The 25,430-nt window shown below is 38.0% G+C and overlaps 1 protein-coding gene across 4 annotated transcripts in view; it reads left to right on the forward strand.

Annotated features, from left to right (window-relative positions):
* ADGRG6 (adhesion G protein-coupled receptor G6) overlaps nucleotides 1–24,864 on the forward strand; it is a 134,796-nt gene extending 109,932 nt beyond the window's left edge. For 2 of the 4 annotated variants that reach the window (XM_034990843.1, XM_034990844.1), the window contains 6 exons: nucleotides 169–265; nucleotides 2,314–2,597; nucleotides 15,619–15,720; nucleotides 16,418–16,570; nucleotides 19,118–19,163; nucleotides 21,914–22,083. In XM_034990843.1, the coding sequence (XP_034846734.1) occupies nucleotides 169–265; nucleotides 2,314–2,597; nucleotides 15,619–15,720; nucleotides 16,418–16,570; nucleotides 19,118–19,131 (650 nt within the window). In that variant the 3' untranslated portion in view covers nucleotides 19,132–19,163; nucleotides 21,914–22,083. Of the gene's footprint in view, nucleotides 1–168; nucleotides 266–2,313; nucleotides 2,598–15,618; nucleotides 15,721–16,417; nucleotides 16,571–19,117; nucleotides 19,164–21,913 lie in introns of all 4 variants that reach the window. The other 2 variants (XM_034990841.1, XM_034990842.1) reach the window with 1 other exon arrangement.
* The last annotated feature ends 566 nt before the right edge of the window (nucleotides 24,865–25,430 follow it).

Genomic DNA, 25,430 nt, shown 5'->3' on the forward strand with positions numbered 1-25,430 from the left:
GTTGCTTGTAAGCAAATTGCCAGTTCTAAAACAAATTCTGTGATGTGGAGGGTTCCCTCTCTCTCTCTCTCTCTCTCCCCTCCTCTCCCTCTCTCCCCTTGCCCTTATCAGTCTTATAAAGCAGTTCCAGATGCTGCAGGTGCTTATGTCATGGTCTTTCTGGAACAGGTCTGCCAGCCTTAGTCGTGTCCATTGTTCTGGCAAGCAGAAGCCAAAATGAGGTCTACGGAAAGGAAGGTTATGGAAAAGAACAAGGTGATGAATTGTAAGTAATAACTTGTTGGAAATTTATTTGTGATGAGTGTATATCCTTTGCTTCCTAGAGGGTGGTGCACAGTTTCCAGGCCAGTAGCGAGCCTCCTAGTTTGGAAGGCTGAAAATGCGCTTGCATGCCTTCACTGAGGTCTTTGCTGCTCCACAGCTGAATTCGGCTGGGCACCCGGACTGCTTGAGCGGCTTCCCCACGTTAACCTGCACTCTGTCATCTGGCGGACTGCAGAGCAGGTCTGGGGACAGGGTCAGCTCAGAAGACTCGTCCTGCTTGAAGGGATTCCATAATACTCCCCCTCCTTAAGCCCACACACATCTTCAAGAAAATTAAGTCAGTATTTGTATTTGGCTGTGGGATCATAGAGGCCAAGATCTGGATATTGTTCACCTTTGGCAGTTCTCTTATATTTTATCTAGCCCATAATAGATAATAAATATTTGTTGATTGAATGAATTTTTGAACGCATACAGAGCTTACTCCTGAGATGAGACCCGTAAGATCACATATCTGTGCACGTTTCATGGATGGGGAGAATGTTTTCATATCTAGTCAGTGTCCGACCTGGGTCCCATTCCCTCATGGACTTCCCTTCTCTTATAGTTCCAAAACAGCACTCAAAAAACCCCACAAGAACTAGTAGAAAATAAAGGAGCTAGGTCAGGAAATTCGGGATTCTAAGGGACTTCCAAATGTAAAGGAATATTAGCTCCAGAGACAAGCAGCGTCATTTTGGGGATTGTTATAATAAGATACATTAAAAGTAGAAGTCAGTGCATCAGTTCCAAATAAGGGAATTTTACAAGTATGTTAGTCAACTCTCACAGGACTTTATAATACAGTTAGTAAATTGCTGCGCCATGCAGTCTCCTTTGCTGAGCATTTATGATATGCCAGGAATCATGTTAGGTTCTGGGATTCAAAGATGTTCGAGACAGCTTTTGCCTTTGTGGCTGTCATGTTCTAGTGTGGAATACATAACCTAGAATGATAACTGTTTTCACGAGACTTTTTAGATGAATTTAATAGCTTTAAATAATTTATCCAATTTTTGAGGTACCTAAGAGCTCGCATAGTATTAACTAGGCCCTGGGGCATCTGCAAATTGTGGTTTGTGTTGACATTACTCATAGAACACTTTACACATGGTACAATTTTTAAATTACTTTAGTCTATTTTCTGATGTGTGTGTGTGTGTAATTCTGAATAGGAAGTATGTCCTTTCTCACCTCATAAAGATGTTGCAATTGGTGTTAAGCTTTTTAACTCTTCACAAGGATTGTCACTATGGGAATATCACAGCTCTGTAATAAAGTCTTGCCTCAACTAGGCCGATTATATTACTAGGAGGTATTTTGCAGCAGTAATGGAATTCATGATTCCGTGTGTCTTAAGTAGGAATTTACTCTTCTCACGTAACAAGAGACACGGGAGTAGGCAGCTACTGCCATTGGTTTTATGGCTGAAAATATCAGGACCAGCAACTCTACAGTGATCTTGGCCTTTCTCTCAAAGATAAAAGGTGGTTACTGCAGCTCCAGGGCTTGCTTTCATGGTGGAAGCAGAAAGAACAAATAAGGGCCTCTCCCAAAAATCCCCTAGCAGATTTTGCTTCCATATCATTTTGTGGAACCGTGTCCATGTGGCTGCCCCTTAAATGCAAAAGAGATTGAGAAAATGAGTACTTAAATTTCCCATTCTCTGGAGTGCAGTCACATAGGAGAGAAGGGGGCTAGACATGGTTTTGGGTGAGCCAACCATGAGTGTCTTCACGCCAAGTCAGAATTCAAGAAGCCACCTTGTTTTTTAACTGTTGACTTAAATAACTTGATATTAAGATGATGGCTATCCAAAACAAACAAACAAAAAACTGTGTAAACATCAAAAAAGAAACTGAGACCCAGGAAAATGAAGTGACTGTCTAAAGGCTTTGAGAAAGGTCCAGCTGTGAAATCTGCAGAAACCCAAACTAAGCCAGGAGAAGTCTTCGGTAAACAGGACATGGTAATAAATCTCTTTTTCTTTCTGGTTTCTTCTTCTTTAAGCTGTTGGATTCAGGATCCAGTCGTATTTTATGTGACCTGCGCTGGGTATTTTGGAGTCATGTTTTTCCTGAATGTTGCCATGTTCATCGTGGTAATGGTGCAAATCTGTGGGAGGAATGGCAAGAGAAGCAACCGGACCCTGCGTGAAGAGGTTTTAAGGAACTTGCGCAGTGTGGTCAGCCTGACATTTCTGCTGGGCATGACGTGGGGTTTTGCTTTCTTTGCCTGGGGACCCTTAAACATCCCTTTTATGTACCTCTTCTCCATCTTCAATTCATTACAAGGTAAGATAAGTGGTACCTTTGTAATTTCTGCTTTCCAATTGTATCATGGGTGTGAATGGCTTCACTTAGGGGCAGGTGCCATGCTAAATGTCTACATCATTGTTCCAAGTAATAGACATAGTTCCAGGTACAGGGTACTCATTCACAGGATCTTGAATAGAGAGATGAGGTAGGATGTCAGTTTGTTTTCAGTGATGGGTATCCCAAACACTTAGAACAGGACCTGGCAGGTAGTAGGTGCTCAATAAATCTACATTGTTTTATGACTAAATATGGGGCAGGGCGGTACCCAATGGGGAGTTTAAAGGGAGGCACGGACAACTTTTACCTTCGTCACAGTTTTCCTTAGTATCCTACGTGGATGTAACATTCTTGGCCAGAAGAATTTTTAGAATCTATGCAGGGACAGAACAATTCTCTTAGAGTCCTTGGCCCCTTGGATTTCAAAATAAATACCAATACTCTAGTTCAGAAAGGCTCGTTTTCTCATGAGATATACAGCAATTAGTTCAACAATTTAACCAACGTTTGCCAATGGTCTGCTTTGTACAAAAATCGAAGGCTTCTTTTGAGGAGCTTTCTGTCGTGCTTCTGATTCCATAATACATACCTGAGTATACTCTATGATCAATTTAACATTTAAACTTAAATAAATATAAATTATGTTTTTCAAAAGCTGGGAACGACATTCTTTAAGATATTGGATATACCATGGGGTTGTTGATAAAGTTCCCCAATGTTCAGAAGCACCATGAGGCCCACACAACAATGGAATGAGGGGACAAAGCTTGGAATTGTTTTGAGTAGGGGTAATCCTGCAGGCTTACCTGAAGCTCCTGGCCATGCAATGGTAAGCATGTGGGGAAAGGAGAGCTGACTAAAGCTGACTAAATCTGAGCTAGTGTGGATGGGGTGGTGGGATGCAGGTTTGCATTACTCACCAAAGGAGATGCCTGGACAACGGCTTCCCTACAGGTGCGTTCGAAGAGAGGTTGGTATTTATCTGCAGGGGGAGTGTTTCCTGTTTTATATTGTACATATCTGCTTTGCCTCACCTCCTAGTTTTCCCACCAGCTCATGAGCTCCTGCAAAAAAAAAATGTCATGCAGTAGATGCTCAATGATTGTTAAATGAATAAATGGATTGCTGGGTGAAGAAAGGAAGGGGTTTTCGAGATGGCCTAAATCCAACCTACGACTCTTCTGGCATAAATAGGCATTAATTAGTTCAGCAAATTTTATTCAGGTTCACTCTTCCATAACAGAGGAAATATGTGGGCTCATTATCTTTAGTAAATAGAATAATAAGCCTCAAGGGCGCCTCCAAAAGTTGGAAACTGGATAGGTGGCATATGAATGCACCTTCATATCTAGCTTTGTAAAGTGAGCGTTCGTCTATTTATTCTCTTCTATAATATACAACGTAAAAGTGCCTAGATAAATATTGACCAAAATGTCCATTAACATTAGAAATTCCATGGTTTTATATTTCAGGCACATTAATCTGCCAGCCCAACCTTGTTTTTGCTTTTAGAATTTCCTGGCACTTTCAGTAAGCTTCAACAGCTATGTCTGTTCAGCTCTGTTTCCATTAATGAGAATTGGGAAGTTTTATTTTTCCCAGCATCAGTCTCCTGTCAGGAGGAAAAAATGTTCTAAACCATCATCAAGTCACAGTTCTTCATAAATCGCTAACTTTTAAGACTGATGTTAAATTATATAAATTCAGAACAGATTTCCGCATATCCAGTGACATTAAAAACACTTCCTGAAAAGGAAATTTAAATTAAAACATAGTGATACCAAGCAGATGAGTCCACCAACAATTGCTTACTGGCTGAGCTTGTACAGAAACTTGTCAGGATGCTATAGAAAGTCACTTAATGGTTCTTATTTGAGTCATTTTCTGAACCTTCCAAGAGGGTGTTGGCTGTTGTTGAAAGTATATGCTTTTTTAAAAGATGCATGTAGAATCTAGACCATCTAAAGAAACAATTCGGTGAACTGCAGGTAGTACCTAGGCAAAATAAACTCAGGTAGGATTTAGGCCAACTACACTGTCTTTTTTATTCTTTCTGATATTTTTTTTTATTCCAGCAAAAAAAAAAAAAAAAAAAAACTTGGCACAATTCCTTTGTCTCATGGAGTTTATGTTCTAGCAGGAGAGACTGACATTAAGCAGATAGTCACCCTATGAAACATAGCTGGTGGTGTGGAGAGCACATGACAGAAGTCATGGTGCCTAAGCTGGAAGCTGAAGGATCAGTAGGGATGAACTAGGTGAAGGTGGGGGTAGGAACAGAGAAGAGACGATTTCAAGTGGAGGACACTCTGTGCACAAAAAAAACCCTGCTATCGTTGGTGATTATAGTGTATGCCCCAGGAATTAAAAGAAAGCTCATATAACCGGAGAACCAAGAAAGAGCCATAGAGTGACAGAGTGGTGGGCCTGCACAAAAGGGAGGCTGGGGCTGGACCAGATGGCCCTGTGTTTTGATCTTGCTAAGAGCCGTGGGAAGTCTTTGAAATCTTCTAGGTCTGTGGAATGACATGATCAGATGTGCATTTTATAAAGACGAAGCTGGACGTAATGTGGAGAAGCGATTAGAGCTGCCCCATAGTGTCTGTAGGGAGAACAGGGAGGAGGCTATTTCCGTGGTCCAGGTGAGATATAAGGCAGTGCAGTATTTTAGACTGTAGTGGGGCTGGGGGTGCTGGAGATACATGAAAAGAGTCAAGAGAAAGTTTGGAACTATGCTGCCACAAAACACTCATCACTGGTGTTGAGTTTCATTAAAGTAAACTCTTATTTTTCTAGAGTGGTTAGGGTGAGCGGTCTTCTTGCTTAATGCCATGCCATAGCTAATTGAAGCCTGTGATTATTGGACCTAGCAATGGCCTAAGATCTAGAATGTGATACAATATTCTAAAAACTAAGTCTGTGCCAAACAAATTCCAATCTCAGATTTAGCTTGGAGCTGAGCAGCGTCTTCATTTTGAATCCCACAAGTCACCCTTTAGTATTATAAAGGTGGCACCTCCGAGAAGGTCAGGTGTTCATGCTGGGTCTGCAGGGAGGCCAGGACATCTATATCACCCGAGTGGCTTCTACCAACAGCTTTCTTTTCATTTTTGTTTTTGTGTCTGTCTTCAAAACTTTGGTTCAAACATGTGAAAAATCCATTTTATCTTTCAGGATTCTTAGAAGTAAGAATGGATGTGATGAGTGTGTTCAAACCCACATATACATATATAATTATATGGGTACTTACATAAATTTGCATAGCCTACATATTAAAAGTTTGTACATGCTTTTTAAATATTTTTATCTTAATGTTCAGTTTTAATATATATCTTTGTTATTCGTATATGTATTTTTAATTTTTATGGACATTTATAACCATACAACTTAACTGCCAAAAATAATGCTAATTGAATATCAGAAAATTATTGTAATCTGTGTGGCTTGTAATAAATTCTCCCTACTTGAATAAGCAAATGAAATCATGAATTGAATCAAGCCTGAACCTAAGTTTATTGTTTTCTAATTTTCCACAGTATATTGCTTTTTTATTATTATTATTATTTTACCTTCTTCACTTCAGCAAGTTATATTTTAATCAGTCCACTGATTTTTTTTCTTGTAAGATGAAAAGATAAATATATTTTCTCTTGCCATGGTGGTATTACGTATCTACCTGCTTTTGTTATCTTTGTTGCTTTCCCAGGATGAAACTGGTAGATTGCTGTATTAGAAATTTTAATTTTTTCTAAAGAATACAACTTGAGAAAATGGCATGGTATACACATTGCTATCTAAAAGGGAACAGATGTTTGACAAAAGTGTATCATAATTCACATGCCTGGGAACATTAGCCTACACTTCAGGAAATACAGTGTAACTCATTTTAAAGAAGTAAAAGGCAATTCCCTGATTGTTGAGAAGATCGTGGCCAGAGTCCTCTAGGGCTCCTCCAGCATTTGGCAATACTGATGTGCTTGTAGAATAGATTATTTCTCTGAGATGCAGTATGTGCACAAAGTTGCTCATTATAAAAGCCATAAACAGTATTCAGGCTGTATATTTTTTTTCATTAACTGTACAAAAGCATTTGACACCATCAATTAGATTAGGCTTTTTCAACATATAGGGAAGTTTAACACTCCTGACAAGTTTATCAAGATCTGAAGTCTAGTCCCATAGCAAGAAGTTGGTCTTCAATTTTCCTTCTCCAGGCATGTGAAACAATATTGACTAATCGTCTCAGGCACAATCAGCCCATCTTCTGTACATATTTATGACAACATAATAAGATGTAGCATATGGTTCTGAAAATAGAAGCTGCCATGGTGAACACAGAAGGTTATTATCACTCTACTCAGAGATCATGTTTGCCATTAATTTGATAACATTAAGATATACCCAGAGCAACAGAAATAATTTATATTTGTATAGTGCATTGTGGCTTATAAAAAGCTTACACACAACATCCATGATTAGATGTAATTCTTAAAGCAAGTGCAGAAAGTAGGTACCCAAGGAAGAGGGTATTTTCTGCATTTTAAAGATGAATAAACAGGCTCAGAAGAGTTAATGACTCCCCCAAGATCAGTCTGAATCTGACAGTGTAATATTTACAATATAGCATATATGAAAATAGAAAAATACATTATTAGGGAATAAAGCATAAGAAAAATAAATTACTGCCCTTCAATTTTTGTTTCAAAGTTTCTAGGAAGTGAGTATCTGTATCTATTGAAAAGACTGTTAGTAATTATATGCTTAATGAATAAATGCTAATGTATTCTTACCCTTATTCAGAAATAAAATAAATTAAGGAAATATATTTATTATTATTTTAATCTTATTGGTAAAGTAAGAAAATTAAGTCAAGTTAAGTGTTAGGAGCCTCCTGACAGCTAAGCTATGTTGTAATCACATATGCAACATAGGACGTTGGTGCCAAGGTAAAGACATGAACCACCTTTAAACCCGAACATCTGAAATGATGTCATGTTGGCTGAGATGTCACTGCAAGGAAATAAATTACTCATCTTTTGGCAGGGCTTTTTGTGCCACAGAGAAATAATTTTCTAAAGGGCATCTTGGTAGTATGAAAGGAGGATTCAAGAGGTTCCAAAGAGAACCATAAACCCAGCTGGCTATGTCTGTGACAACAGAATATATGAGCCATTCAGAGACCTGGATTCAGGCTTACTAGGAAGCTGAGAGGTAATCTAGACCATTTTTGTCAGAAATCAGTTCTCTTGGGGCACCTGCGTGGCTCAGTCAGTTCAGCGGCCAACTTTTATCTCAGCCCAGGTCTTGATCTCAGGGTTGTGAGTTCAAGCCCTGCACTGGGTTTCACCCTGTGTGTGGAGCCTACTTAAAAAAAAAAAAAAAAAAAAAGAAAAAGTCAGTTATCTAGAGTATGCATCCTTTTTTGCCCACATACGTGATTTGATTAATTCTTGATTGATTTTCCCATCAAAGCTCTGGAACTGCTTATGCCCGTGGACCTGATTAAGATACCATTCACTCATCATTACTACGCACTCTGACTCTACCCTGCATCCCTGAACTTATCTATAGCTAATCTACAATCTTGCCCCTAACTCTGTTTCTGGATCTTTTATTGACCAGAATAAGAAAAAGTTAACGGAGGCCATATGTCGGAATTTGTTGATGAGAATCTTGCTGGAAGTGTCAGTGGCCTTTTGTCAGTAAAGCACTCATTGAGAGTTGAGGACCCAAGGTTTGGGTTTTGATTTCGGGTTTTTTGTTGTTGTTGTTTTGTTGTTGTTTTTTCCCCCTCCAGCCAGGCTTCTCGAAAATGACCGTTTGGAGCCCAGAAAGAATGACAGTATGTGCTCTCCTGAATTTTACTGTCCCGCTTTCATTTTTATATCCAAGGGAAACTGTTCCTTGGCATTTTTTTTTTTAACTTTTGATAATCATGCTAAAGATCTGAGAACATCCCTTTGGCTGCTCATTTTACATCTGCCCCAGAAAGCCCCAAATCTTTGCCAGAATCAACCAAAGAGAATGAGTCCCACGCGGGAGCCAAATCCCTAGCCAAAATATTGAGGCTCAGAATTTTTTTTCTAAATACATAAATAGCTTTTATAAAGACAAGGTTAAACACAGCTCATAAAATCTATAGCAAACATAGTACCAATACTTAGAGGGAAGCTTTCCCCCCCCCCCCCCCCCAAACATGCTGCTTGAAGGCATTCCCAGGTCAGTGAAAGGACTAGGTATCAAAAACCAAATCCATTTCTTGATGATGAATTTTCAGAATATTGCTAACTCCAAGTTTAGGTCACTCTTGTAGGTTTCCCTTCGCTGTATTTGCTGACCCAAGCTTGGCCTGTGATGTGCTTCCCAGGGAGGATTTGAGGAGGTGGAGTTCATTACCTTTTCTTCCCTGGCAGTGCCCCTGGGCAGGCCCACCATCCCACATACTTGCAACACCATCTGCCATCAAAATTGAAAATGTCACTTATTTTAAATAAGAACATTGCAAAATTTATGGAGAAGTAAAACATCTTGAATTTGCATATTGATCTAAATTTTTGTTTTTTAAGGGAGCAGGTCCCTCCGGTTAGTGAAAGATGGTGTGGTAAAAGGAAAGCAAGGGTGAGGGGGGATGGACAGGTAGAGGATGGGTTAGGAATCTATCTGTTTTATGCTTGTTCCAGCATGGAATCTGGGTTCATGCAGGTAAAATAAAGAATCAATGCTGTTATCAAGTCAAAGAAACTATTGCTCAGGAACTTTGGCTTGGATTCATTAGAGTGGTGGTCTTTCAGGCTAAAATTCACAATTCATGAACTGTGTTTTGTGAGATGATAAAAGTTTCATGGAACTAGCACTAGCCTGTCAGGATGAAGTAAAGATTTCAATTCTGATTCAATCTTTTCACCCATTTCAGCTTCTAGCTTTTATGAGCAATGTTCTCTACTCCCTGGTCAGTTAAATAAAGCTATAAGTCAGTATGAAAGAGTAAAGGCCAATTATCCTGGTCCCTGGTCACAGCAGAAAGCCCTTTCCAGAAAGCCAGAAGAGCATATTTTTCCAGGTGGTATGGAAATACTCTTTGAGGTGCCATGTGGTTGATAGGAAGATTCTCAAAGGGAAAACATTTGCTAGAAAGAGAGCAGAGATGGGGATGAGAAATCAAACAGATTCCCTTGGATGTCAGTGTAGAACTCTAAAGTTTTATGATTTTAGTTCTGCTTCTGGCACCAAGACCTATAAATAGATGAGAAAAAAAAAAAAAGAAATCTTCAAAACTGAGGAGGGAGTAGCCCTCTGTTTTCTCACTTTGGCCTCCAAGTTCCCTTGGCTCTCCTGCTGCATTTTCTCCTCCTCCTCCCTGAAGTATTTAGAATTTCTCAGCATACTGAGTATGTGCATTCTTCCAGATGTGCATACCTACCACATTTCCCACAGCTGGACTGTAAAAGGGATGTTTTGTCCTGTAAGAATTTTGGTACAGTATCTATTGCCAGACTAATTTAATTCACACGGAAAGGACTAGTTACTATGAATAGTAAAATAACATATGAGAATCCTATTCTGATTTAAAATGGAAATGTATCTCACGGCTAAAGAATCAGGCTTTTTAAAATACCTTGGCGTTTAAAAATATATTAACTCCTAAGAATTCTAATTTCTCATGCCTATCATTTGATTTTGTCTCATAGCATTGCAGTTCATAGTGGGGGGGACAATTTCAATGACTGCCATCACAGCAGTTTAGAAGAGATGTTCAGATTTTGAATCTGATTTACATTCCAGCGTCTCTTGAACTTACTGGATGCCTGTAGATTTACTGGCACATGCAGATGCTTAAATATAGGCAATATCATCTAATGCTGTGCAATTATAATTTAGAACAGCACTGCATAATCTAAAAAGTTGTTTTATTAGGTCAGTTTTATCTTATCTTTAACCTCCTCGTGACTGTGGTCAGCATCAGACCCTCAAAGTAATGCCCATCTTAGCATCCCAGCAAGGGTGACAAAGTGAATCCAAGAACTAGTTCCCTCCCAGTGTCCTCAAAACACCAGACATAACCCCTAAAGTTTTTTTTTTTTCCCTCGAGTAGATAGGACATGCATAAAAACTGCTGAGTGTAACACAAAGGAAGCAACATCTGGCAACTTTCACCTTCTGCCCTCAACTAAAAGGAAATCATTTGCTCAGTGCGAGGCCCTATACTGAGTGACATCTGGGGAGGAAAGTTTTTTTTTTTTTCCTTTTTTTAAAAATTTTTTATTGTTATGTTAATCACCATACATTACATCATTAGTTTTAGATTGTAGGAAACACATTTCCTTTTTTTTTTTTGTAGTTTTTAATTTTATTATATTATGTTAGTCACCATACAGTACATCATTAGTTTTTTTTTTTTTTTTTTAAGATTATTTATTTATTTGACAGAGAGAGAGACACAGCGAGAGAGGGAACACAAGCAGGGGGAGTGGGAGAGGGAGAAGCAGACTCCCTGCCGAGCAGGGAGCCCGATGCGGGGCTCGATCCCAGGACCCTGTGATCATGACCTGAGCCGAAGGCAGACACTTAACGACTGAGCCACCCAGGCGCCCCAGTACATCATTAGTTTTTGATGTAGTGATCCACGATCCATTGTTTTCGTATAACACCCAGTGCTCCATGCAGTACATGCCCTCCTTAATACCCATCACCGGGCTAACCAATTCCTCTTCCCCCCTTCCCTCTAGAACCCTGTTTGTTTCTCAGAGTCCATAGTCTCTCATGGTTCATCTCTCCCTCCAATCCCCCCCCCATTTTTCCCTTCCTTCTCCTAATGTCCTCCATGTTATTCCTTATGTTCCACAAATAAGTGAAACCATATGATAATTGACTTTCTCTGCTTGACTTATTTCGCTTAACATAATCTCCTCCAGTCCCATCCATGTTGATGTAAAAGTTGGGTATTCATCTTTTCTGATGGCTAAGTAATATTCCATTGTATATATGGACCGCATCTTCTTTATCCATTCATCTGTTGAAGGGCATCTCGGCTCTTTCCACAGTTTGGCTATTGCAGACATTGCTGCTATGAACATTGGGGTGCATATGGCCCTTCTTTTCACTACATCTGTGTCTTTGGGGTAAATACCCAGTAGTGCAATTGCTGGGTCATAGGGTAGGTCTATTTTTAAATTTTTGAGGAACCTCCACACTGTTTTCCAAAGTGGCTGTACCAACTTGCATTCCCACCAACAGTGTAAGAGGGTTCCCCTTTCTCCACAACCTCTCCAACATTTGTTGTTTCTTGCCCTGTCCATTTTGGCCATTCTAACTGGTGTAAGGTGGTATCTCAGTGTGGTTTTGATTTGGATTTCCCTGATGGCTAATGATGATGAACATTTTTTCATGTGTCTGTTAGCCATTTGTATGTCTTCTTCAGAGAAGTGTCTGTTCATCTCTTTTGCCCACTTTTTGACTTGATTATTTGTTTTTTGGGTGTTGAGTTTGAGAAGTTCTTTATAGATCTTGGATACAAGCCCTTTGTCTGTAGTGTCATTTGCAAATATCTTCTCCCATTCTGTGGGTTGCCTCTTTGTTTTGTTGACTGTTTCCTTTGTTGTGCAGAAGCTTTTTAATTTGATGAAGTCCCAAAAGTTCATTTTTGCTTTTGTTTCACTAGCTTTTGGAGATGTATCTTGAAAGAAGTTGCTGTGGCCGATGTCAAAGAGGTTACTGCCTATGTTCTCCTCTAGGATTTTGATGGATTCCTGTCTCGCATTGAGGTCTTTCATCCACTTTGAGTTTATCTTTGTGAGTGGTGTTAGAGAATGGTCGAGTTTCATTCTTCTGCATGTGGCTGTCCAATTTTCCCAGCACCATTTATTGAAGAGACTGTCTTTTTTCCATTGCATGTTTTTTCCTGCTTTGTCAAAGATTATTTGACCATAGAGTTGAGGGTCCCTATCTGGGTTCTCTATTCTGTTCCATTGGTCTGTATGTCTGTTTTTGTGCCAGTACCATGCTGTCTTGGTGATCACAGCTTTGTAATATAGCTTGAAATCGGGCAACGTGATGCCCCCAGCTTTGTTTTTCTTTTTCAACATCAGGGGAGGAAAGTTTCTAAATGAAGTCTGTAATCTCTCCCAGCCCTAATATGTGATTTTTGTGAAACAGTGGCTTAAGAACACATGGTTACCTGGGTTTTCAGCTATCTGACAAAAATACCTCCAAGAACAAACCCTGCAAATTCTGCCCCAGCTCACAAAAATAGAGTAAACCCAAGGCAGGGGCTCTGTTCCCTCAAACAGCAGCCCCCTTCATCTGTAACTTGTGTTGACCTGTCCTTAGGTTTTCATGTCCCCTGCTCCCTTTCCTCAGAAACGTCCACCACCTTGTAGAAACTTCAAAGACTCTGTTAACCAATTCAAATTATTTATATATCTTGGTTACTCACACTACCAGTGCTACTGAAAGTCATGTTTACCTATTAAAGGGATTGTCTGTATCAGCAAACGGCATAGGGAATTGGGGTTGTAGGTGTGGGAAGGTTTTGAGAAGCAATCAGATTTAGTCAGTCAGTGTGAGGGTGAGGTCCGAACCCAGTGATGTCTACTCCCTACTCCCTGGGAAGGTGGGTCAGCCTGCAGGTGCTGACTCTGAGGGTTTGGAGTGTGGAAGAAAATCTTCCCCCCTACTCTGAGACTTGTCATGCCTGAGCCAGGCAGGTCTGCAAGCAGGTCTCCTCTCTCTGGCTCCCCCTGCCCAACCGAGCTGCCAGCCTCCTGCCCACAACACAGGCACCGTCACGAGCTGTATATGTGCGTGTTCGTTTGTTTTCTGAACGATTGAAATCTGATATCATTTCGGACAAATTACTAGGTCACTAGGATATATTTCCTTCACTAATTATTAAGAATAAAATATTAGTAATAAATAATATAATAAAAGAATAGTTTTACTTATATAAATATATAGATGATGTAATAATAAAAAGAATAAATTGGTAATATTACCGATGACCAGTATTATTTCACTTAGGTCATTGCATGTTTTATTTATACCTCTTAGAGATAAATGTGTTTGTATTTCCCAGGAATTTTTTAATAGGCTAGCTACCTATTGAAATCAGTGACCAGTGATAGCAATAGGAATTTATAGAGCGCCCCTGAGTGTCAGGCACTCACTGATGATCAAAGAGGTCAATCCCAGGGGCGGAGAATCAGCCATGGTCCTTCACTGAGGTCAGGGCCCATCCTGTAGCAATCCAGCATGTTCCTTTTCTAAGAGTTCATAATGTAATTTATTCTGGAATAGAATTCTGGGCCATTCTGCATTAAGATGTTGAAACATAAAAACATACAAGCATAACCATAGACATATTTTCCAGGTTTAACTACACACATCAAAAGAGAGTACTCTCAATACTTCTCCCCACTTCTCCAGTTGTATATGCTACAATATAATTTACACTTTTCTTGATGAATACTCCATATTTGAAAAGAACAGATAAGTCTTAAAGTCTTAATGTTCCTTAAATGTACTATAATATTTTTTACTTTTATATCTTTCCATGCTAGACCCATCGTCTCATGAAAGCAGTGATCATCTACCTTGATTACATTTGAATATCCAGCTCCTAAAACAACCGTTCCTCCTGCTTAATAGTGCTTAGTAGTCACTGGATATATTGCCCTTTTTGGAAACTTCCCTTGCCTCCTTACCCAAAGCTTTCTTCCGGTTCAGTTCAAGCCCTATGTCCTCTAAAAGACCCTCCCTTATGTAGGTATTCTGGCTACTGTGGTATGTCACTAAGGTAGTACTTTGGAAACTAGGTTGCATAATTTTTTAGAAATTTTGCCTTAAATATATTTTCATTATATCCCGTGGCTCCCTAATTTGTATTCTACTCTTATTCATCCCCTATCCCCAAATACATTTAACACATTAGAATGTGCATATAAGTATTCAGTTAACTCATGTTATGGAAAGATGTGAAAGAAGAGCCTTTGACATGGTATTGGGCAGGAATGAGCTTGAGATGTTGGTTTGAGGGTAGTGATGAAGAGGATGTCTATCTGGAACATGAGGGGTTTGAGATGCTGCTAAGTAGAGATACAGCCAATGAAGATGTCCTGTAAGTGGTGGTGGTGATGGCTGGAAGAGAAGCGAATGGGGACAAATGTAAAAATTAGCATATGGCACTCATAGCACATGGCTGGAGGAAATGAGCACTTACTGGAGTGTAACCATAGAAAATATAGAAAGCCAGGGAGCGCCTGGGTGGCATTGTTGGTTAAGCGTCCAACCCTTGGTTTCGGCTCAGGTCATGATCTCAGAGTCAAGGGATCAAGCCCCTTGTTGGGCTCTGTGCTCAGCACAGAGTCTGCTTGAAATTCTCTCCCCTTCTCCCTCTGCCCCTCATGGTTGTGCTCTCTCTCACTCACTTGGGTCCTCGCCCTCTCGCTCAAATAAATAAATAAATAAAATCTCTCTCTCTCTAAATTAAATAAATAAAATCTAAAAAAATGTTGAGAAACTAAAGCAGTCCAAGTAGAGCCACATGAATTTGCTGATTTTTGGCCTTTTTTGACCTGCAAAAATACTATTTTTCTATGGCCCAGATTTACAATAATATGCACACATAAAATAGCTTAGAATACACAAATTGCAATAGAGCTTATAGATATTTTCAGTTTTCTCTTTTTTTCTATGATTTTTGTGATGCTTTCACAGAATTTTAAAACAAACATAGGAGAAGTATTAAATGCCTCTTAAATTGAAAATTGCCCATTTCAGCTTAACCTTTGGGCCAAGTCATAATAATTGCTGAACAGAACAGGCAAAGACAGAATTGGATATGTGTAATTATTCTAGTTCCTTAGTGACTCAGTCATTAAAAACAAAACAAAACAAAACAAAAACCAACAAAAAAAAAAACTTAAAATGAATCCATGTGTTCCACAAGATTTATCTTTAAAAATGTGTCTATTGGCTTAAATGTTTATATTTTCTTTTGTTCCAGGCTTATTTATATTTATTTTCCACTGTGCTATGAAGGAGAATGTTCAGAAACAGTGGAGGCGGCATCTCTGCTGTGGTAGATTTCGGTTAGCAGACAACTCAGGTAAAGTGACATGTTGGTAATTGGTTTTTATACCTAAGAGTGGTCAGAAACCTTCCTCATCTGGTCTTCCATTGTCAGAGCAACCAGTCCCAATGGTAGCAAATTGTAAAGGTGGTGCACATGAAGATGCTTAGTTGGAGTCTTCGAATATTAGTCCTGCAAGCAATCTGAGGACTCTGAGCCTGACCCTTCTATTCCACCGAGAAGCATGAATTCCAGCCAGGTGAAGTGAGTTGTCCAAGATTTTGTGTCTAATTTAACAACTCAGGTATCCAGAGGTTCCACCATATCATGTGCTTCTTTCCACATTTTTGAGGCCCTCAATCACATTATTAGACAAAGACATTTTTCTCATTATATATATATATAAAAATACTTGAATAGTATTACATTTTTTTGGCTGTGATTACCTCTCAGCCTTACAAAATCGAAGTAGGATTTTAAACAATATGCACAACAGGTCAAAGTTTGAAATTTACTTCTTCAGTTTATTATTGTTCATATGCCAACAGGTCAAAGTTTGAAATTTACTTCTTCAGTTTATAATTGTTCATATGCCAGGCTCTTCTCTGAGCCATTGCTAGCATATACAGAATTGAATGCTTTGGATAAATTACTTAAATAATGTGGTGATGATTCTCACGGTAGACCATATGCCCCCTAAAACACATTCATGGAGAGATGTTATTTCTTTCAGACTGGAGCAAGACAGCTACCAATATCATCAAGAAAAGTTCTGATAATCTAGGAAAATCTTTGTCCTCAAGCTCCATTGGGTCCAACTCAACATACCTTACATCCAAATCTAAATCCAGCTCTACCACTTACTTCAAAAGGAATAGCCACACTGGTGAGTCATTGTGATGGTGGTAAAGATGTTCTCTGGCCCATTTCTCATCATCTTTTTATTACAATTGGTATATCATGAAGATTGATAGATAACAGTGCCCTTCAGGGTGCTTATGTTAGATTTATGAAAATCAAAATCTATTTGAAGACCGACCTTATCCAACACTTTTGTGAATGTTTTTTCTTTCTTTTTTTAAGTTTTATAACCAAAATTGAATCTACATAGCCATAATATTATTAGCTCTGAATATTATTGTAACTTCGTTTGATTCAAACCTTTGTTTTCTTTTCAAAAATATGGTATTTAAAGTTATGTTTTTATTTAAAAAATATAGAAACTGAGTTGCAATTATTCATAATACTGCATATTTTAGGTTTTATAACTTATTATGAAAGTTAATTGACAAGTTGACATGGGAACAGGTAGAAACACCATCCAGGATGTATTACATTAAAGACTTAATTCCTAACCATTGGAAGTGTTATTGCCAATTGCTCTTTAAATCACTGATTAAATATGATAGGATAGAGAGCATCATATTTGGAAAGTGGTACAGGATGGTGAGAAACATGTCTTTGTTCATCTTCTGGATTGTCATGATATTTGCAATGACCACAGGTTCTGATGCTGAGCATGTGCATGAACAATCCTAAAGACAATGTGGAAATAAAGATTCTTTTGCAGTACTTGATAGCCAGTGAGTGGTGTGGAAAGTTGCAATCTTTTAATAACTTCAAAGGAAAAAAGCAGAATTGCTATTTTGAAATACTAATTATACTTCAAGCAAACAGCTGTCAACACTTAGCACCAGCACTTTCCTAATTAAAGATGCTTCTGAAAGGATAATGGAAATAACTTAATTTTGAATTTGTTTAGTTATTAAACATAAGCAGAGGTGAATGACACTGAAGAGATTCGTATTTGGCTTTTTGTAAATAGGAAGTGTATATCTGTAAATGTTCATATTGCAAACATTTAAACTTCAAATGACCATTATGTACATTTGAATTGTTTTAAATGTCCCTGCTTACACCACAGTCTGTAACTTGCCACTGGAATGGCCACTGCCTGAGATTCAAGGTAGCACTATAGAAAAATGTTTGAGTGTTTAGAGAGTTTGTTAATTACAAAATTAAAGATCTGAACATTTAGAGCAGCTTAGGATAGCAGTTGTAAAAATTTCTTGGAGTAGAGGACATTCACAAGAATCAAATAAAAACTGTGGACTCTCTTCCAATATAAGATGCAGCCTCTGAGTCCTGTACACAAACAGTTCTGCCTAAAATTAAGAGGTCTGTTATCCCTTCTTTAAACACCTGTGTAAGAAAATTTCTGACAGGTGTATAGTCTGAGATAGATTATTCTACCTAGTTCCCTGGCACAAAATATCTTTTATTTATAATGAATGAATTTTTCACTTTATTTAATCAGCCTTAAAACTGGTTACTTATATGATCATCTTCATAGAGGCAGAAAAAGCATTTGACAAGATACAACATTCATTCATGATAAAAACAAAGTAGGTTTTAGAGGGAACATACTTCAACATAATAAAGGCCATATATGAAAAACCCACAGGTAACATCATACTCAGTGGTGAAAATTGAGAGCTTTTTCTCTAAGATCAGGAACAAGACAAGGATGTCTACTCTCACCAATTTTATTCAACATAGTTTTGGAAGACCTAGCCATAGCAATCAGACAAGAAAAAGAAAAGGCATCCACATTGGTAAGGAAGAAGTAAAACGTTCACTATTTGCAGATGACATGATACTGTATTTAGAAAACCCTAAAGACTCCGCCATAAGACTACTAGAAGTGATAAGTGAATTCAGTAAAGTTGTAGGATACAAAATTAATATACTAGAATCTGTTGCATTTCTATACACTAATAATGAAGTGGCTGAAAGAGAAATTAAAACAATCCCATTTATAAAACAATACTCATTTTGCCTGCCCTTCTAAAATGCAAACAGTGCATTATACATCAGTTGTGAATGAATAGGGATTAGACCAACTAAATTGTTTTCCTCTTAACATAGCTGAGAATAGCTAGCCAGAAAAATGCCACTATTGAAAGGGGAAAGAAGATAACAAAGTAGATTATTTGGAACAGCGGGCATTTTGGAAGTCTTAATGAAATATTTAGGCATACTAAGGATCATGGGGAAAGCTGACCAAAAGATAAAAGGAAATACAAAAATGGAAGTGCCAAAGAAACACTTTGCTATTTCAAAGTGTTGTGTATTTTTTTTTTAAGGAATGCATTATTGTGTTTCTGTTTCCCATAACAAAACCCTTGGGGTTAAATGAGTTCTTGTCAACCAGCATAAGTCAGCTATATGACATTACTTCTGTGACATAGTAGTTTATGGTTTCCAATCAAGTGATGTACAAATGGCCTTTAGCTACCTAGCCAGTTCTCAGTGTGACTGCTGGCGTACTTGGGTCCCTTGGAGTATGCAAAAAGTCACTGCATATCATCATAGATATCTAGTTGGTTTATTTCTTGGAATTGATCTAGAAATTCATATGTTTATGGTGTAGATAATGTCTTCTAAGAGCATTCCTTCAGCAAAAGTGGATCATTCAGGTAAACTTTTATTACTTTTTTGAATGCATGAATTTTTTGCAAGGTAATAAAAGAATATTTGCATGGATTAAACTAAGACTCTTGCTGCACCAGCAAAATTGCTTGTTCTTTACAATACTTCTCAGCTAGCACAATGACATTCCTGCCTTGAGCTGGAATTTCTGAAATTTCATATGGTTGTGTGCTGTGCTGGTTCTTCTCTGCATGGGGTGTCTGCAAACTGCTCCTTCTAGGAAATGTACCATGCTCTGGAGTTAATGGGTCACATAGCAGGTAAAATAATGGAAAAAAAAAAAGCAGTACTTGAGAAGTTTGTTATAGAAAAGAGTGAAATTCTTTACTTTTCCACTGCTCTTATGAATTACTGGCTATGTCATGGTACATTCATAGAAGTCATAATAGAGAAATTGTCACTTCCAAGCCTGCTTTTTGAAGATTTTTACCTGCTTGATATTTTAGCATAGGTCAAATAATAGTTCATTTCCCTAGCCCCTGGTTTTCAAACTTGCTGCTGTAATCAAAATCTCTGTTGTTAATGATGTAATGTCTAACCAGAGGACTGGGAATAGCATACATATTGAAATACAGCCCTTGCTCACGATTCTACTTTATTGACTATGAAGACCCAGAAAATTGGATCACATATTTTGGAAAGGAGCCGGTCAAAAATCTCTCAAAGGCACATGCCATTGGAAGTTGTCAATGAAGCAGAATGAGTGTATCCTTGAAGCTTCTTTGAGGATGTGTGGTTTTTCTAAAAACATCAAGCACAAATTATTTGTTACTGATGTCTAAATTAATAGAAAAATTCCCAGTAGAAAACCAATGGCTAGTGAATATGTGAACTGAAGGAAGCACAGAATCAGTCAGCTTGCTGAGAGCTAAATGGGCAGGGGGCCTTTCTAAAATGACTCCCTAAGCGTTTCCTCACCAGTCCTGAGATGTAATCCTTCTGCCGTGCTTCAGTCTGCCATTCTTCCCACGAGCCATCTATTCTCTCTTTCTTCCTTTAGTATGGGGTGGACACACGATTTCCTTTTTTAGCCTTCATTTTATTTAGTGTCTCCTTCAACACAAGACAGTAGTTGAACAGTTTGAGTCATTTCCAAAGAGAACAGATACAGCAATGATGGCTTTTACCAATTACTGATGGATTTTTCATGTTATGTCACATGCTGGGGGCAACTTACTCAAAACATAAAAATGCCTGAAATGAACATTCCAAATTTGCAGCCATGATTCCTAGAAGCAATTTTTCATGATAGAGTTTTTGCCTCTTCCACAGTAAATAGAGAATATACAATGCAGGGAATTGAATACTTTGTAGAAGGTCACATTTGTTCCTTCATTGGTGTGAGATCCCTGTGGTTAATTTTAGGGTAGAATTTTTCTCCAAAATGTGCTAGGAAGGGGAAGAGAGTTGATACTTACCAGATATTCATAGGGTACATGAAGACACCCGTATATATTTGTAGATAATAGGGCTTATGTGAGTTTCAGACTACTCTCTGACATAATTTTAGAAAGGTTTTGGCTCTAGGGAAATAATACTTAAATATATGATACTGAGCATTGAATCACTAAATTTTACACCTGAAACTAATATTACACTGTGTGTTAACTAACTGGAATTAAAATTAAAACTTAAAAATTAAATAAATAAATAAATAAATAAATAAATAAATAAATAAATAAATTTGAGAAATTCAGAACAGAAATTTATTTAACAGTCCTTTATTACCATCAGTTGCTCTGATATTATTACCATCAATAATAACATCATTCTGAGAATGTAGCATAGATAATAAAAACACAGACTTAAACTACTTCTGATAATTTTGATTGTTATAATTTAGAAATAATTAATAAAAGATGCCTGGGGCGCCTGGGTGGCTCAGATGGTTAAGCGTCTGCCTTCGGCTCAGGTCATGATCCCAGGGTCCTGGGATCAAGTCCCACATCGGGCTCCTGACTCAGTGGGGAGTCTGCTTCTTCCTCTCCCTCTGCCTCTCCCACTGCTCATGCTCTCTCTCTCTCTCTGTCTCTCTGTGTCTCAAATGAATAAATAAAATCTTTAAAAAAAAAAAAGATGCCTTTTTCTGTATTCCAATTATTTTATAAGTTAAAAACGATGGGAAAATGCCTTCAAAATACCCTTTCATGTTTATTTTCATTCACTTTATTCTCCAACATCTTTTAGATTATATTTTATAAAAATTTTTATTATGAAGAGTGGTAAACATATATAAAAAGTAGAGAGGATAGTGTAATGAGTCCCCTTGTACCTATCAACTCATGGCCACCTACCCATTTCCCCCACCCTGTATTATTTTGAAATCCTATCTTAGACATCAAACATTTCTTTCATAGATGTTTTGGCAACTTTTAGTTTATTTGCCATATAATCTGTCCCTGCTTATTTTGAGTTACTTGCCACATTATATTTTTGTGGCAATTTTCTGATTATTCTATTCACTGACTCTTTGAAAAATGCCACTTTACAGGAACATTTCTTGAAACAAATTCCAACATACATTACTAGAAGGCAAATTAACATTCATTCATGCATAGGAATGCACTTTGAAGATGAAAAGCATGAAATGTTAGTGCTGCCTATTACCTAACCTAAGAAAGAACAGGCCTTCATTTCCTTTGTGTACTTCTGTAATGTGCAAAATAGTGCCCAGTTTGGTGGCCCTTAGGCATGTCACCTCATCTCGCAGTCTAATTTCTGGTATCATTTCTTGCAGACAATGCTTCCATGGACAAATCCTCGACAAAACTGACCCATGCTGATGGAGAACAAACATCAATCATCCCTGTCCACCAGGTCATTGACAAGGTGAAGGGTTATTACAATGCTCATTCAGACAACTTCTATAAAAATATTATCATGTCAGACACCTTCAGCCACAGCACAAAGTTTTAATGTGTTTAGTATCTAACAGAAGAATCTGTCTACGGAGACATGAAGCTCTGCAAGCAGGGAGAACCGTGACTAGCACACGTGAATGTGCTGTGACCTAGATAACTGTGTGTATGTGTATGAGGAATGTACTTTGTTAAGAAGGCTTTTGTGAAATTTAAAAAATCTGTCTTTTCAGTGTATTTCTTCCATGGGGGAGTTTTGATCATCACTAAAACTTTAGTACTGAGAGCAACATGTCCCAGTAGCCACAGGGGATATGATTTTTTTAAAATATATAATTGGATTGGACTAATCAGAACTCAGGGAGAGTGGAGGACATTAAAGTCAGTGGGCAAGGGAGGGGCAGAGCGAAGGGCAAGCATAGCTTAGAGATCATTCACGCCCCCCACTATTAGGTTTTAGATACAGCCATTTGCTACATCATCTTTCTCAACAATGAAAAGCATATGAATAGTCACAACTATTTGGATGTCCTCAAGTTCCTTCTCAGTGCCAGTTTCTATGAATGCAGTAACATTTCTTCTCTTTCCATAAATTTTCAACCACAGATACAAAAAAATGCTTAATGTCTGACCCAACGATTAGAAAGGAATTTGTTCTTAATTATACCAAATGTTTTACCTTCAAAACATTAATGTGCTTGAGAAAGAATTTCCAAAATTTTGACCCAGTGAATATGAGGCCCTGTAAATTTCTACTATTTCACTTATCCTACTCAAGACACAAGGTTTAAGCATCATCATTAATTAGAATTTAATCCCATACATTTGAGTGCAATATAATGTTGAGATTCCATTAATGTGGACTTCCCACTACTTGTTGAAGAATGAATCCCTTAGACCTCTGATTTTGCTCCTCTTCTATCTGTTGAGCCCATACACTCATGGGAGGAACGAGGATTTCCATCAGGCATACTATATGTATACTGTATAATAGTCTCTCCCTTTTAGAAAATACAATCATTGAGACTCTATGGTCCTGTCCTTGCTCTAGGGACTTTAAGACATTTCCATCTGCACAATTGGAAGGCCTCTTACTTCCTTTTCAAGTGTTTTGTTCCAAAGAATATAAACTGAGACATATGGGTGACTTGTCATAGTCAAAATAATTTATAAACATGTGGGTCTGCAATTGTTAGTCTAAAAACCATTTGTACAGGAGTCCTCTGATTATAAGAGCCAGAGGAGGTCTGGCAAGATAGATAAATAAATTAGGTTTCTGCGTACAAGGGATGCATATTAAGCAGGTTACCTAATTTTCAAACTACCCTAAGTGAACTGCTTCCTAGTGAATGTGTTGGAGATGACATTTAAATTATTCTTAAATGATGGAGTTGCATCTAGGTCCTTAGAAATTGATCTCAGGACATATTGTGCCTTTACATTTGCTCCGGGTTATCTGGGAAGTATCAGGTTCTGGGAGACATTAGCCTACATGATGAGAAGATAAGGCAGCGCCAGTCTGCTTAAAGACAGAAGCCAGAACTGAGCACCTGGGGGCCTTTCTCTCTGTGCAAAAAGGAGATGGCTCTCAGTCTGAGACCTAGGAGAGCTCTCAGGCTATGCAGCATCCAAGGGGTCTCCCACCTTTTGCTGATCTCCAGTCATAAAGCTATTTGCCAGACTTAAATGGATGATAAGATAATATGGTGGTGGGTTTTTATTACCATTTCATTTTGCAGCAGGCTGGACCAGGCCTGGGAGACATGAGCGTTACCCAGCTTGACTTTCACAGGGGAGGTGTGTATATAGTAGGAAAGGATAGTAAACCTCAAGGTCACTAAGATTCTCTACAGTAGAGACAAATCCTTTTCTGTAGGCGTATTATTAACAGGCTGTTTATTCTGGCAGAGGTTACATGTAGATGAAAATTAGTCTTAAGTCGTTACTGAATCTTCATATACTTTCCCCCAAGCCTTAGAGATTCATGAAAGAATTTCATTAGCTTTCTACTGTGAGATTTCTACCCAAAGATTTCTACTCATATTTAGTTAATAGTAGTTAAGAGATAGCTTCCAAAATGGCTTTCATTTCTACTCCTATTCATTCAGACCTGGGAAAATATTTTCTTTTTTTTTTTTTTTTTTTATCATTGACAACAATGTCAACTCCACTTTTGAAATTTCCAGTAATCAGGTAAGGAGAAATGAAGAAACAGCTGAATAAAAACATTTGCAGATGGATTTAAAAGACTGAGCCAAATTCTACCCCAGTTCTAAGCATGGGCTTCTCACCTTCATTGGTTTCGCTCAAAAAAGAATTGCAGGAATTTAGCTATGGAGCCAAAATTCAATTCAGCCTAACCTTGAGAATAATAGCAATTCAGATTCCCTGGTTTTTTTTTTTTTTTTCTTCTTCTTCTTCTTTTTCCTCTTTTTTAAACTACATTGTATTAGTCTAGCATCCTGAGATACTTTCTATTCTTATCATCGTTCCCTGCGTTGTGAAGCTTTTCTTTGTCCATTGTTGGCACAGACTCTTTTGTACATATTTATTTATTGTGTTTATAAATGCCAGCTTGTTTCAGATCTTAGCCTTATATTGCCTGGATTTATTATTTTAATTAACTTTCTATTGGAGAGACTGTATATATTTTTTCCTAAATACTTTGTGAAATAGTTTTCTGTAGTAATATCATTGAATATGATGAATAAAAGTGACTGTGAGTGCAAATGAGAATTAGTAGTAAGAAGCTACTATAACTGATTTGCCATTTTACTTAAATGGAAAATGTTTTTCAAATAAATACTTATGTTGTTCATGTTCCAAATTATTCAGTTCCTTTATGAGTGAGTATTTTTATTTCTGACTCCTAAGTAGGAAAAGATCATTTGACAACTGGAAAATAACCTGCCACCAATTAAGCTAGTGACATGGCACCACTTTGCCAAAACACTAAGAATGAATATATTACGAAGATCCAGCTCACTGGGGATTAACGCATTTTGAAGTTTTTGGATTTTCTTAAGATGAATGATGTGAAGCCAAGCTCTACGGAAGATTATAAGTAATGTAGGCTCCTTTTTGACAATGTCTTCAGCATCTCAAAAAGGGAACCAAGTCAGTAATATAACATGGAGTTATGTCCTAAGACGTTTTCTCACATTTATAGTTGCTGTTTTCATTGTGGGAAGCTTAGAAAATGACCAAATTTAGCCAGCTTCCTTGCATAATTTGAACAGAACCTCCCCACATGCCTTTGCTGTGGTTATTTAGGCTCTCTTTTCTGCAGAGAGCCAAGGCCAATTTGGCTCCCAGCCCTACTCAGTGCTAAGTTGTGAGGCGTGTTGGCTGGTCACTGTGAAATCAGGTCTTCCGAGCCAATGTTCACAACTCCCG

This window comes from Mirounga leonina, unplaced genomic scaffold, assembly GCF_011800145.1.
Source record: "Mirounga leonina isolate KUSES-001 unplaced genomic scaffold, KU_Mleo_1.0 Mir_53, whole genome shotgun sequence".
In the NCBI taxonomy this organism is placed as follows: domain Eukaryota; kingdom Metazoa; phylum Chordata; class Mammalia; order Carnivora; family Phocidae; genus Mirounga; species Mirounga leonina.